The sequence below is a fragment of a genome, unplaced genomic scaffold, assembly GCF_019419815.1.
Source record: "Pyrus x bretschneideri cultivar Hongxiangsu unplaced genomic scaffold, Pyrus_bretschneideri_v1 Contig7, whole genome shotgun sequence".
Classification (NCBI taxonomy): Eukaryota; Viridiplantae; Streptophyta; class Magnoliopsida; order Rosales; family Rosaceae; genus Pyrus; species Pyrus x bretschneideri.
Genome location: NW_025999809.1, coordinates 9596630 through 9611973, shown reverse-complemented (window position 1 = coordinate 9611973; position 15344 = coordinate 9596630). Strand labels below are relative to the sequence as shown.

The following is a 15344-nucleotide window of genomic DNA, read 5'->3' as shown; positions in this document are numbered from 1 at the left end:
GACAGGTTTCATAAATAAGGAGGACGTAGGCTCAAGCAGGGTTGTGAATGCATCAATTCAAAACCATTTTTACCCTAAAAAAAATTTCAAATCTTAATCATCCTGTTGTAATTAACAGCTAAACATGATTAGCTAGGAGCACCCAGATTGTACAATATCTAATGCAGCAACATGAAAATAGTACATTGTTTTGGCTTACTAATTAGAATAAGAAATAATAATATGATGAGACCATTGGTTGTTTTGTCTGTTTTAGCTGTAGGTACAATCGCACTACCTCGGTTAAAAAGCTTTGTCATATGAGTCATGACCTACAGCTCTTTTGCTTGTATTTATGCATACTTGGTGTGTCCTTTTTTTTTTTCATTTTTGTTTATATATTAATACGTATATACGTTGTTTACAAGTTTAAAAGGATATATATACTTGGTCTGTGGATTATATGATTTTAAAAGTTCATCGAATTACTCAAAAACTATTTTGTTATGTATTGAATGACTCAAAAACACCTAATTATGGTCATGTTTGTCCTCTCATTTTGGGAGGTGTGTCCCATTTGGATCCTACTCATATGCTCGAAATTAAGCCCAGCAGTGAATCAGGTGGAGGGTTTGATTATAGTGTAAAACTTACCTGATGCGATTTTTAACTTTATCACGTGACGAGAGATATAGAGTGATATATAAAATTTGTTATAGGTAGCAATATGTGAAACTTACTCAGTGCCTTTTGGTGGAGTCTTATTTTGCAATTGTTGTCCAATTGGTATTACATGGTGCCAGTGACAATCAATATGTTGGTGAGTTGAATCAAGCATGTCGTGCAATACATATTAGTGCGTGACTGGAAATATAATATTTGACATATATATTGTGAAATGAATTTTGTTGCTGATGAGTTGGCCAACATAAGCCTCTCTTGCCTTTTGGGTCCGGTCAATTTTGAGCAAGTTTCATCTTCCTATAAGCAGTTACTATTATATAATATTTTTGATATCTCTCCCGACCATATGACATTATTTTGTAATTTCTCTTTTGTCGGGCTATTAGTCCCTTTGTTTAACAAAAAAAAAAAAAGTAGAACATATATGTTTAATTAATTGAAAGATAAGCATGACAAACATTGAAGGATTAGAAGTAGAAAAATGGAATTTGAGAAAAATTTATGGTTATAGTTAAGGGTTTTAATGTGTTTAGAATAGTGATTAGTAGTTTTATATCAAACAACAAAACAAGGGGACTGGAAAAAGGAGACAAGAAGGAATGCATGCATTCTGCAAATTCACCAGCTGCATCAAGCAATTGTTGGGTGAAAAATTAGGCAGAGGTTCACGTGGAATTAAAGCGGACAACTAGCTTTCCAAAATATTCCCTAAAATAGTTAAATTGAGATTTAACACAATAACGTTTAACAATAACACCAGTTAGGTATTGTTTAATTTTTTTAATAAACTAGGTTCATTCTCCTTCCAATAATAATGTCTAATGGTCTATTAGTGGATGCCATGGTAGCCTAAGATTCCTATTTATGTCGTGTTAAAATATTGGAGATATATGATGTATTCGCATTCTTCAAAGGATTTGTTCGTGTTAAGTACATATTAAACGTTAAAAAACGATATGATCAATTTTAATGCTATTTGCTTACACTTAGTTTGACATGTGTATTTTTCTACTTAATTATTACTCAGACACTTGACCGGTATTTCCTTCAAAGTTCTTCAATTTGGTTGAGGTAAAATTATAGTTTTATATTTTAGAAAGGAACTTCGTGTGAGATTTTAAAAAGAATAGTAATTTTAATGCTTTCAATTTAAATACTGACACTTCTTGTTACAACGGGTGATGATTTTCGCATTTTTGTTGTTCTGTACTTGAGAATGAAGGAATGAAGAGAGAATTTAAGATTATTAAAGAATTTTAAAATGACGGAAATTGAAATGACGAGATTTTATTTTCTAGAATTTGTAAATTTTCTTGTTTGGTTAACCTAAAAGAACAATGGAATTGAATACAGAATTTGTTATTTTTAAACTCTCAATCATAGAAATTGAGAAATGACACCTATTTACATGGAATTTGAACTTGGGATTTGGAGGTCCCAAATTCCAAGTTTTTTTTCCATGCGGAAATTCTAAATTTCTATGCTTATGAATCCAAACAAGAGAATTGGTGTCTGTTAATTTATAAATTCTGACTTTTACCAAAATTCCATGTTTATTTCCCTCATCCAAACATAATGTTAAGGAACAAAAACAAGAGAAATAATATACGATGAGAAATTTAGAGCATGGAAATTACATTTGAGTTTAGGGCCCATTGGTATTCGGCCTTGTTATACTAGAGAACCATAAATAACTGTGTTGTGCTTAATTGCCTAAAACATGCGGTCCAAACACATTGATGGACCTTTTCTCACTTGCAGCTGGATTTTTTTGTTTTTTTTTTGTTTTTGTTCAAACAGAGAGGGATTGTTTTTGGAGAAGAGAGAGAAAAGGAAGGAGGGGAGAATCGACGGTGTGTACAGTGGAATAAATAAACAAGACATAAAATTTACCAGATTCCTTTACAGTTAGTGTGACTGGAGTACGTCCTCGGAGATAACTCTTTATATTCTCTCCTCTCTTTTTCTTCTCTCTGTTGTGAGCCTTGTGGCTTCTCTCTTCTTCCTCTCTTCTTCCTTCTTTCTTTTCTCTCTTTACAGCCGTGTGTCTATGTATTTGTGTGTGATTTTATATGGAAGGATGAGGCAACAAGTGGATTAGTGAACAAACATGTAGAGTTGTAGTGGGTTGGCCATCCACATATTGAATGACTTATAAGATTACAACACTCCCCCTTGGATGGCCTTAAGTCTTCAATTGACTTGTTAAAAAATCTTGATCTGTTTTGGATGCTTCCCCTGATGAGTATCTTCCCCTGATTTCAAATTCTTTAGGTTGATCATTGATCCTTCTACTTTAATCTCTTAGCGGGGGAGAGTTGCCAAATGAGGTGCTTTACTTGTTGTTATCTTTCCACAGGCCTTTTCTTGAACTGGGTTGTAGGACTTTCTGCTAGACTTGCACCAAATGTCTGAATTTAGTCTTTTTATCTGAAACGGAATTTGATTCAAGGGTGGTGGACACTTGATCTTGAATCGGACTTATGATTTCTTCAAGATCCTTGGGACTTGTCCTTGAATGAAATGGAACCACAAGCAACTCCACATATCAAGTGATCTTTGGCTTCGTCTGGGATGAATCAGTTTGTGTTTTGTTGTGCTGTCTCCACATGCTTCAATGTATCATTTTCGTTTGCCTTATCTGTTCCCCCTTGCAGAAGTGATATTTTCCCTATACAAGTTTGACATCTTCTCTTGCAGTATTTATCATTTGATGTAGAAATGGAATGCAAGCCTTGCATTTGAAAGGTCATTCAGAACATCACTTCTCAGTGACTCATCATGCTTGGCAACTCCAATCATCATATCAGCAGTTTGAAAATAAGTATTCAAGAGCAATGCTAGGTAAGCAATCAGGAAAGTTTCTAGGTAGTCAATTCCTGACTGGAAATCTGATTTCAAGTTCCGACTGATTGCTTTGTCCTCTAGGTGATAATAAGAACAAATAAAAGGACTAGGGAGATTGTATGATATGAGATACTTTTGCTCTCGTCCCTGATGATATGAGATATTCTTCCTTTGATGTGACTTATTTGAAGAGGTATTTTCGGAGAGGAAGAAAACTGAGTATTTCGAGATGCTTTGTTGAATATGCATTCTACTGAGTATTTTGAGAGGCTTTATTGAAGATGCATTCTCGAAAAGGATGAAGAGTTTAATTATTTTTGTAGGTCTATCTTGCCATGGAGGACGAATATCGACATATATAGAGTTCTCTCAATAGCAAGTAGTGGTGCTGTGCATTTATTCTTGTCAACAACTGTGGTGTAATTAAAACAATAAGATTCACGCGTTTTCAACTTTATGAGAGATCTTTGACAAAGTTGCACATGATATCCAAAAGCTGAGATTGCGTATGAGAAATGTTGACGAACTTTATCCTGAAAATCTGGCTTTTGAAATTTGGAGAGCGGCGTCTCTTCGATTTTTGAACAAGTGGCCATGTTGCTTCTTCCTTTATAGAGGCATCAATTATGCTCAAAATGTATGCTCGAAAAACTACTGGATGTAGAATTTCCTTTTCTTGCACTTCTGATATTTTATCTGACCTTATTTTTCCTTCATCATTTCTGAAAAATGGCTTGCCTATCTAACATTTGCTTAGATTTTAGTCTTAAGAGTGGTACAGACTGAGCTGCGTCAGGATAATATATGGCGCTCATCTTTCTTATCATCTAATGATCCTCTTACGGTTGGGGACTCTGTGATGAAGAATGACCTAACCACAACAGTGGTAGCTAGGAATCTTCTCACTCCCAAGGATAACAGAATCTTTCAAACCGGTCTAATGAGTCAATTGTTCAAGACTCCTTAGCTCTCAGTATTTAGTATGCGGGCTCTGTTTCTAATATGGGCTAACGCCTACTTGCTAGAACTCACCAAATTAAATCATTGATAGCTGATGTGATAAGTTTTAAACGAGAAATTAAAGGGCTCAAACACGAGAATAGAGTGTTACACATGCTTGTAAATAATTATTCGACGAGCATAAAAAGAAAGCTCGACCAGCTACTGAAATTCGAAGGTCGGACTCAAAATAACAATCAAGGGTTCGAGTCTTTATTCCAAAAACACCCATTGTCTCAGCCGTCTGGAGTTTCACCAAGTATTAAGGCTCTAAATAATCAAGCTTCGGTGCCTACCTCTTCTGGGGTATTTCCTAGTATTGAGACTTCACATGAGCAGCCTTTGTGAAGGTTCCCTCTTGTTTGTTCATTTTAACTTATGTGTATATACATGTCTGTAATTTCTCAGAGATATTAATAGATAAGCTTCATTTCATTCAATATATTGTGTAAATACAATAAAGCATATACTTCACTAAGATGTGGTACTTCTGAACCAAATATCAATTTATTTTTACCTTCATGAAGATGAATGATCACTCTTAGTGTCTAAATAATTTAAGTATTCAACTCATAATCTTCAATCCATATGATTCTTTATAAACATCATGGATAAGATTTGTGTTGGCATATTGTTCGATTCTGCAATTCGAGACAATATCTTTCTTAACACTTTATAAACTTTTTAGACTCTTCATGAGTCTAAATCTAATATTATCAACTCTTGCAAGAGATTTTGGTATGTTACAACAATATCATAATGATAGTACTCATTAAGGCAATTTATACCATTCATTGGTATTTAAGTAATATTTTATGTTTTACCCTTCCAAGGTTTTCTTCAAGCAATCTGAATCCTTCAAAGATTTTCTACACTTCATAACACATATTCCTTTATACTTTATACAGAGTAACTTGTTTCCATGTATATTTGAGGGATTTATTTATGGAGATATGATGTGGGCGACTCATAACCCTTCGTATATAATTCTCCATTCATATGAACTTATTTATAAAAGCATAATTTCAGGTTTCAATTAATAACCTAACGTCATATCATGTTGGTGTAATTCACTGTATTACAAATGCCTATATATAACATTATTTGGCTATTTGTATTATATACACATATATATAGGTCCATTTTTTCACGTTCTTACAAGATTGTAATGGAATTGCTTTTCTCCATTTTTGGCAAATAATATTTCCTTTCGTCGATGAACAAAAGAACGTGACTTAATATCAATACAGCTCATTGATGAATTTAGTAGCTGCTTGTAAAAACCAAAATTATCATTGGTTGTCATCAATCATTGATCATATATTCTCATGTGCATGCACATGCATAAAAGCTTTTCATTTCTTTGGATATCTATTGCCTATTCAAGGACATTACACAATTTCCTCTAGGATAGTCATAATTTAGAGAATGCAGATCATAACCTCCTCTAGAGCGTTATAGAGTTGGGATTTTAATCTCCACTTCCGGGAGTTGAGTCATTAGAACATATATGTCTATCATGCTTCATGCACGAGATATCAACATTCCTATGTCTGCGGATTGTCTTTTTCTGGGACATGCATACAGCGACTGTCATGCTTCTGGCATGCAATAGTTATGCTTTGGGAATGCAATAGTTTAATAGTGTCATATTCTTCTTCTTTCGAAGTACTGAACCTTTTGAATCTAAGGGTCTGCCACGTTTCAGGCGTGTAATAGATTTGTTACCACATTATTTTGTCTAACAGGAACATCAATTCATGTAGGCACATTTGCAACAAGTATATGTGATTTTATTACTTTCGTTGCATCATTAAATGCATCTGACATTTGATTTGCATATCGTTGCATCATTCAATTATTCTCACTTCGTTTTTATATTGATTGCTTCATGAATCAAAATGAGACAAATTCTCTTCATTCTTCTGGAACGGTCTTTTCTCATCATTTTTATGTAATGATATTTTCTCATTATTCTTCTGGAACGATGTTATTTTCTCATCCTAACGGCGGAAAAATTGTCTTATAAAAAATCCTAATCTGCAAGCCGCGCGGTAAAAATATCCCCAATCAAGAGTTCCAAATGTTGAATGATAAATGGTGAATTAAATTCAAGATAAATTTCCAATTTGCTTTCAGGCCTCATTTTTAGAACATTGTGACAGTGCAATAGGCACACAAATAATATAATAAAAAACTTGTACATGTGTAATGTTTGGCTGGTGCTCAAACACGAGTTGTACTGAGAAATATTAATGGTTGATAATTGGTCTCAACCAAACTTACTAGTGAATTATGTATAATGGTATGTCCACATGTAGAAAAACTTGCAATCTCGTTTTTATGAGCAGAACGTGGGTAATCAATTTCATTTGCTTAATAAATGCTTATGCTAAATCATTTTTTAGTATGAACATGAGGAACATGGTGTTCAACATCAATACCCAATGACATGCAATAATCATTAAAATTTCGAGATGTAAACTCTCTAGCAAAATGTATCATACCTCAAGGAACTTCTGGTCCTTATTTAATAGCCTATGAATTGAGACTCTCATGGTCATTATTACAATTAAGTTGTGGCACTTCGGCTCTTCAAACTTAAGTTACTTATCAAGAAACTTCATGTCCGATCTTGAAGATCTAGGGACTTCATTCTTGATCCTTTTGCATGATAGAACTTCAGGTTCAATCATTTTATGTGATGATGATAAAAAAACTTCAGGTTCTGATCTGATCGAAGAACTTCGGGTCCAGTATGTACTTATCGTAACAAAAAATATAATAAATAAATTAAAGCAATATACAGTAATTCCAACCATGGTAAATAAATTACTTTTAAGTAAATAAAACTTGTGACAAGGGTTTTGATTCAGCACCATTCACATAAATATCAAAGCTTTAAAGCAAAGGGTAATAATTCTACCCATTATAAATAAATAGAACTTGTGATATGGCTTTAAAACAACATTATACACATAAATATGCCAAAATTGAAAATGCAATAATTAAGTTCTCATTTTTTGCTTTTTTCTTTTTCTTGGTCCGCTACTTCTTTTGTTTCATTCTTTTTATTTTAGTATTTTTTTTTTTTTTTCATTTCACAACTCTAAGTCCTTTTGGTTACTCAGGAGGTAATAGTAACAATAAGTTCCAATTGTTGTTCCTCCTCCAATGAATTTCGAAAAAGTCGAAACGGTTCACATAGTTTTGGAGTTAAGAGTGTCTATAATTTATGAGAAGATCAAACCGTTATTTAGTTCAAATGTTAGTATGATATGGATAAGAGGATACTGAACAACTTTCGTGAAGAAACAATTTTGATCTGAGCTACCGAAATGGAGTTTTGGTACTCATAAGTTGCCTGTCTAACTTTCTGTGGAAATTGAAAACTGGTTTGGTATTTCAGGCATTTACAATGATCGCACTATTGGAATTTTCTGAAAATTTGATATGTTGTAGGTACTGGGCGTACGAACAACTTTGAAGAAGAAAGTATTTCAATCCGAGGTCTACAAGTTGGAGTTCCGAGGCTGTTTACATGGCTATCAGATTCTTTACGAATTTTGAGTTTGTACTCTTTTACTTCTGCAAAGGATGATATACAGTCATACAACAACATATATACATTTGTTTTAGGGAAATCAGTTGTACAAAGATTTTAAGAAGAAATGAAAAGATTTTCTTATCTATGAGATTCCAGGCGACAGAGGTGAACAAGATTTGTGGCATTATGCTTTCCATTGACACCAGAGCTTCTCGTGCTGATAACGTGTTGTAAAATCGACAGTGTGTGTAGTGGAATAAATAAACAAGATACAAAATTTACGAGGTTCCTCTACAGTCAGTGTGACTGGAGTATGTCATCGGAGTAACATTGATGTTTTCATTTATAATATGAAGTAATAAGATTACAAATATAATTCTCTCTATTCTCTCCTCTCTTTTTCTTCTCTTTGCCATGAGTCTTGTGGTTTCTTTCTTCTTCCTTTCTTCTTCCTTCTTTCTTTTCTCTCTTTTCAGGCGTATGTCTATCTGTGTATTTGTGTGTGATTTTATATGGAAGGATGAGGCAACAAGTGAATTAGTGGACAAACATGTAGAGTTGTAGTGGGTTGACCATCCACACATTGAATGGCTTATAAGATTACAACAAATTAAACTATATAAGGAGTAATTAGAATCCCTCACATTTTTTCCAATTTGTTTAGACTAAATATTTGTTCCTTTATAAAATTTGATTAAGACGTTTGGAACAATTGTCAACTCAGTATTGTTTAATTTATTTAGTATATATCCACTTAAGCTAGCGAAGAACTAATTTCCTACAATCTAGGAATTTTAAATTTGTGGCTTTATTAAAAATATGAATTTAACTAATTCCTTATTATCACTAAAAAAATTAATTTTTATTTATGTTATTATATTTAATTAGTCTCTTCCTTTATCTAAAAAGTCATTAATACTTTCATAACAAAACTTCATTAATTTGTTAAACTTTTAAGTATAGTTACATAAAAAATGTATTTAAAACTTCTGGTACATTTGAAAATAAACGTACCAACTTTTGGCACGTTTAGATTCTAAATGTACTAAAAAACAAAACGTACCCATATTATAGTTATCAAACGTACCAATATAATCAAATGTAAAATTGTAGAAAAGATGTTTAATCAAATCCTTAAAAGAAATAGATGTATAATCAACGAAATTGAAAAACGAGGCGCCTATATCAAAATCCTCCTTAATATAATTGAGCAACCCTAAAGGCTCCTACAAGATCATTCACTAAATGTTGCGTTAGCTATGGGAGGAAGCTCAAAAATATACAGACCAGGGTCCAAATTGTAGCTCTATTTGACTAGCTGATATACGACATTGTTCAGTTCCCTAAAACTTGTTTCAACTCACAATGCACAATCCATCTCATCATTATCCCTGCAACTCTTCAAAAGGGTAGCGAGAGGGTGAAAAATATCTTGCACAGATTGATTCAACAATAACACAGCAAGGTCAAAGTCACTCTCAATAATTAATTTAGATATGCCTTCTTCAAGAGCAAGTTGGAGTCCGAAATACAGGCCCCAAACTTCAGCTTCGATCATCTTCGATCATCTTCCCTTGCCCTAGATTAATAGAGAAACCTCCCTTGTAGCTGGATTTGGTTATGACATCAAATGTAGAGATTTTTGTGTTAATATTCAGAGTCAAATGCTAGTTAACTCCACTTGGCTGGAGTATGCTCGACTCACATATATGCGGGGAAAATATGTATAGCTTTGTTTTGTTAACCCATTGTGAATATATAGTTTATATCTTGGTAGTGATTCCAATTAAACTTCCATGTGAGAAAAACCCCACTGTCTATTCATGGAGGGTTTTGGATTTTAACTAATTACCATATAAACCAACACAAATTTGATAGAGCTTCAAAAACCAAACTTGTCGAACAAGTTAACCGTTTATAGTAGAAAAGGCAATCTTACAATCAGCTTGCTAGCACAAAATAATTCTTACAATCTCCTTTAGTTTATTCTCCCCTTTGTCCATAGTCTTTCTTGATCGTCTTTTTTTTTCGGGCGCAAATTGATCATCCTCACTCATTCCTGCCTGGAACACAAAACTACTGCTCAGCCATAATTCCAGATCATACAGCAGAAAGCTAGAAACTATAAGGAAATGTGTCAGTGTCTCTGCGTTTGACTGAGAGTGAGGAAGTGCAATACAAAAGCAAAAGCATGAACGCTTTCTATTGTTAACATGCAAAAGCAATTCAAGAGAACATGAGCTATCGATTCACAAGCATGTCCAAGAATCCTAAATTTATGCATCTCTTTGGAAACTACTTACACAAGTTAAACCAATACAAAAAGAGTAACCCAAATTTAACAGCATACAGATCCCCAACAATTGCTACACCACCAAATGTTTTCCTTTACGATTTTCTTTCTTTTTGCAAAATTTTTTTTTAACAGACAATCAAGTAGCTAGTAAATGCATAATTAAGTGCCGTAACCGTAAAAAAGAGACAAAATTGACATAAATGTAGGAGGAACACAGTTGTTCACCTACACCATCATCACATAACAATAACACCAAAAAACCACAGAAGGTTCCACATTGCGGAGAGTTTTTTGGTTTTTGATTCTCAAAATGGATCATATGGTCCAGTAGTAAGCTCCAAAGATAAAGTGCAAATGAATTATGCAACTACCACGTTTTCCAAAAGCTACTTTCTAAGTGTCATCAACACCAACAGTTTTAGTTACACACACACACACACGAAATGGAATCCTACGAGAGGGTTTAATATAAATTGAGCTATAGAACTGATCGCATTTGGAGAAACTTGAACCGCTAAAAACTATTATGCATTTCATATAAACACCACATTCACAAATGAGAAAGCACACAAGTGTAGTGTAATGTACTAAAGAATTACTTGTAGAGTTTTCCAAAAGTGTCTCTCAAGCGAGCAACATCAGCACCAACAACTTCAGCCAACTTCTTTCCATCTTGAAAGAACTGGAATGTAGGCTGCACCAAAATACACACATCAGATCACAAACCAAATGGAGCTTGGATTTCACCATGTCCAAGTTAAAACATATAGAAGTACTAAGAAGCAAAACCAGTAATAATCCATTCAAAAGACCATCCTAAAAAGATCATCCCATGAGTGCCATGAATAAAAGAAGCTATAAACGAAGAACAAAACAAATTGGAGCATTTTCTTTCAAACATAATAAGAGCAATCATTTACCACAGAGGAAATATTCAACTTGCCCAAAGTGTTTGTAAGTCCTTCCTGTAGATAGAATAAACAAGGTTAGGTATGAATTAAAAAAAAAAAAAAAATCATGCTCCCAAATTAAAAATAAATAAAATTACATCAAACTAGCTAACCATTCCATGCCAGATGGCTATGAGCCCACAAGTAAAGTTATTGCTAAAACTAACTTGAGAATTGAAACCCGTAACAAATAACTAGATTTCATAATTAACAACACTTAACATATAACTAGATTCCAATGCGAATGCGCACCTCGTCGATGTCAATCTTATATGTTGTTACATGTGGGTATTGCTCGCTCAACTCTCCAATGACTGGAGATATGAACCTGCCTGCACAAGAGATCACACCAAAGTACCAATTTTAAGTTCAAAACACATGATTACGCCACATTTCGTGCCAATGACTTCGTTGCTTAAAGGAAAACGTATTTCGAACTTACAAGGCCCGCACCAGACTGCAGTGAAGTAGAAAAGTGCTGGCTCAGCTCCGTCTATATGAAATTTAGCAAATAAATCAGATAACTTGCATAAATGTTTGATAAGTTTTCTTACAACAAAACAATTCGAAAAACCCAGAAAAATTACCTTTAGCTTTGCTGATTGCGCTGCTGTATTCATCCTCTGACTTAATGACAACAATGTTTGAGGAACCTGAAATTCAAGTTAATCAAGAATTCAATTTAATGAGCTATTCCAAAACCCAAAATTCAAAAATTGAAACTTTGAACAATGGCTGAAACAATAACAAAAAAAGGGAGTACCCGAGGGCGAGGAGAGAGGTCGAAGCTGCAGAAAGCGAGGGTTTGGGGAGTGGTGGAGGGAATTGGAGAAGGGTTGGGAGGTGGAAGGGGTTGCTGTGGGCGGCGGAGGTGGTGAGGTGGGGATTGAAGAAGCCAGGGTTTGGAAAGAACTGGAAGGAAGGTTGTAACGATGAAGAAGTGCGGCGCAGAACTTGCTGCGATCGCCGAGCAATTGCCGTGCCATGGCAACCCTGAATTCCTCGCCATTTTTGTCTCTCGATTCGGTTCTTTGTGTGGGGTTAACCGTTTAAGGCAAAAATAAAGAGGCCACAAATGGGCCAGTTGATGCGAGTATATAGGCTTGGGCCATAAGTCCTACACAACCCATAAAGATTGTTATTTTTTGTGCGTGCAAGCATATAGGCTTGGAGCATCGGGTAAAAGGTGTGCTCATGCTCAGGGCGGATGCACCTTGAGGCAATGTGGGTCAATTTACAGAAGAGTTGTGTGCTGTTCTTTGAAAATTTAAAATGCCTTTGAAATTTGTTTTCCAACTGTTCGACGAATTGTCTTTATAGGCACTAAGCAGGGCATGGTAGCTGCTAGCCTCATACTATTGTATGCGTTGCTATGGACATCTTTTGATAGGATCACTCAATATATGTTTACATTTGTTGGCATGCTTCTTCAAAAATTATTAACATCAGTCGATATGTTTACTCGAAGCATACGTCGACAAGCATGCAATATGACTTGGCAAATGACCTCAAGCCTACCAAGGCTCAATAAAATACCAATTTGCATGCTATTTCATCCAAAAAAATTTGCGCCCTATTCTTTATTTCTTATTAGCACCCAAATAAAATAAAATAAAATAGTCACCGCTCATGTGTTTCAGTTTAGCTAATTATGGTACATACGTTATAACTCGTTTATAAAAATCTTGGTCTGTCCTGCCAAATTTGTTAATTAAAATTTTTATCAAATTTATAGCCAGTTAGCCAGTACCAGTGACTATAATTACAGTAAGCCTTGTTGTAAACACTGCCAAACATAAACCTTGCCAAAAGTCGTTTCAAATTGCAACCAAAACACACTAATCATGTTTTTCATGGGTCTTTTGACCCCCAGTTTTACAACAACAACAACAACAAAAAAAAAAAAAAAAATGGTATCAAATTTTAATCCAGTCAAATTTTAGATAAATAACGTGATGTCATGTGTTTTAACTTTTTTACATAACACTACAATATTGATGATGTGGAATGCTAGGACGGTGGTGTAATAGAACGCATGTATGTCTATCTCTTTTGTTTGTTGGCCTTGGTGAATTTACTCTACTAATAGACATGGCCATAACCTCCTTCCCAATGCTTGTTAGTTTCGTTTGAGTTTTCTTGAGTTTTGGACCCTAAGTTTTATTAAGACTTGTGATCTATATCGTTAATTAGGAGCATGTGAAGAAGTTAGAATCACATAGGGTTAACTAACTAATTAAGCTTAGGTATAATACTTAAATATATTATTAAGCATCTGTAACGCTATACACTGAATGTACTTACAAATGACAAAAGTTAAAAATTTAATCTAACATGAGAAATTAATTAAAAGAAATCACTTTCGAAGATGACAATCTAGCTAGTTCTTTAAATCATTTGATATCATAATATACAGTATTATTTGACAAACCCCAACTTAGATTTGGTAGCGGACCAATTAGCTAGCTAGTATAGTCACAGGTCACGAGTCACAATTGTTAATAACTAATGTTGGATGTTGATCATAGACGTTGCACCAACTATATATTCTTGTGTTTGATCACCTGCTATTCACCAAGAACACAAACATAAATTCAAGCCATTTGATAAGGACATCCCCAGTTTATATGTCCCAATCATCCATGGAGGATGGCATACACTTAAAGCAATTCGACTGCATTAGATTTTGATGGTTGTTTATCAAACCTAGGGATATCACCTAATTTATACTGGCCAAAATTACCATAGTACCCTCACACACTCGTACCATAAAGTACAACTTGTATTCAAAGTTGCCACGTCGGATGGCCACAGTTAGTTGTGCCATTCGAAGGTGGAGAAGTTCTTGTGTGAGATCACAGTTAGTAGTGAGTTATGGGTGTTATGTGAGAGGGGAGTTGAACACGAATGAAACAGAATGAACATTAAAAAAATTAGGGTGGGAGAGGTGTAGATGTTTGTGTGTGAGCCGTATGAGCCATCTGGTCCGGTCTATGGACATAAGAATTTCTCTTGGAAGTGGGTCGACAAAGCTATGCGTTTTGGTGGAAGGATGAGAAGTAGACCCATTGCTGTGTTGCTTTGCGTGAGCTGTCTTCCCATCCTGCTTATTCGTGCATGCATGCGTCATAGTGGAACATTATTTCATCCCTTTAATTTCTCTGTATTTTTCACAACCTTTTCTCCTGTGTCTGGTAAGTGGAAGCATGTCATCTTTCCAACAAACGCACTTATAATTACCCTCTCGCAAAACGAATGGCTCTCTCATCTGTTGCGAGTGTGCATGGCGATAATATGGCCCCGATAATCATTTGTTTTTTAGCTTTTAGGTTTCCTTAATGTGCTGGAGACGGAGCGAAGTACATGGAAAAGAAGAAGAACAGATAATAAGAGTATAGGAATAATGGTTGAAGAGACGTAGAAAAAATAAACAAGTGTACAAATAAAAATTATTTGGGAGTTTTAACGAAAAGTCCACGGTACTGTTCACTTTAACGAAAAATTACAATTTTACACTGAAAAGTCAATTCTGGTATTAGTCATTTTACCCTTCATTTTGTCTTATCATTAAAACTCAAAGTTTTGAAGTCCTTTTTATTAGTTTTCCTAAATTATTTTAAATTATTTTCCTTAAAAGATTTTGTTTCTATTCATTCTTTTAGTTTCTTCCCCTAGCTCTTTCCACCCACCATTCTTCATCCATCTAATCTCTTATACACTTCATTTGATCTCAAGCATAAAAGATAAATACTAAAAACTTTACGAATCCTTAATTAATCAAGTGAATTTTAGTAACGATAAATGGTTTGCATTCGCATAATGATAATGTGGTATACACATCATACTTTCAACCCTCCATTCAGGAATCATCTTTCTATCTGTTGTAAGTGTTACTAGTCACACGTCATGTTACACGCCATTTTTATCGTTGTAATTTAGAAACCGACTTCTAGTTCGATTCTTTTGTTCTTTTTAGGTATTCAGCTTATTTGTTTACTGAGGAAAAAAAAAGAAAGATATTTTATTTAAATTCATTTCATAC

At 34.4% G+C, this 15344-nt stretch overlaps 1 protein-coding gene across 4 annotated transcripts; it reads right to left on the bottom strand.

Moving 5' to 3' along the window:
• Positions 1 to 9912: 9912 nt before the first annotated feature.
• Positions 9913 to 12344, bottom strand: LOC103945179 (thioredoxin O2, mitochondrial). Of its 4 annotated transcripts, none has more exons than XM_018646953.2 (7): positions 12066 to 12344; positions 11890 to 11955; positions 11745 to 11795; positions 11555 to 11634; positions 11273 to 11317; positions 10952 to 11046; positions 9913 to 10178 (listed from the first exon to the last, which is right to left on the bottom strand). In XM_018646953.2, exons 1-7 carry the CDS (start codon positions 12286 to 12288, stop codon positions 10172 to 10174), a joined length of 567 nt encoding a protein of 188 aa, XP_018502469.2. In that variant the 5' UTR covers positions 12289 to 12344; the 3' UTR covers positions 9913 to 10171. The 4 variants fall into 4 exon arrangements, with proteins under 4 accessions (XP_018502469.2, XP_048429562.1, XP_009353992.2 ...); XM_048573605.1 differs by having other exon boundaries at positions 9913 to 10115; XM_009355717.3 differs by having other exon boundaries at positions 9913 to 10119; positions 12066 to 12343.
• Between the last annotated feature and the right edge of the window lie 3000 nt (positions 12345 to 15344).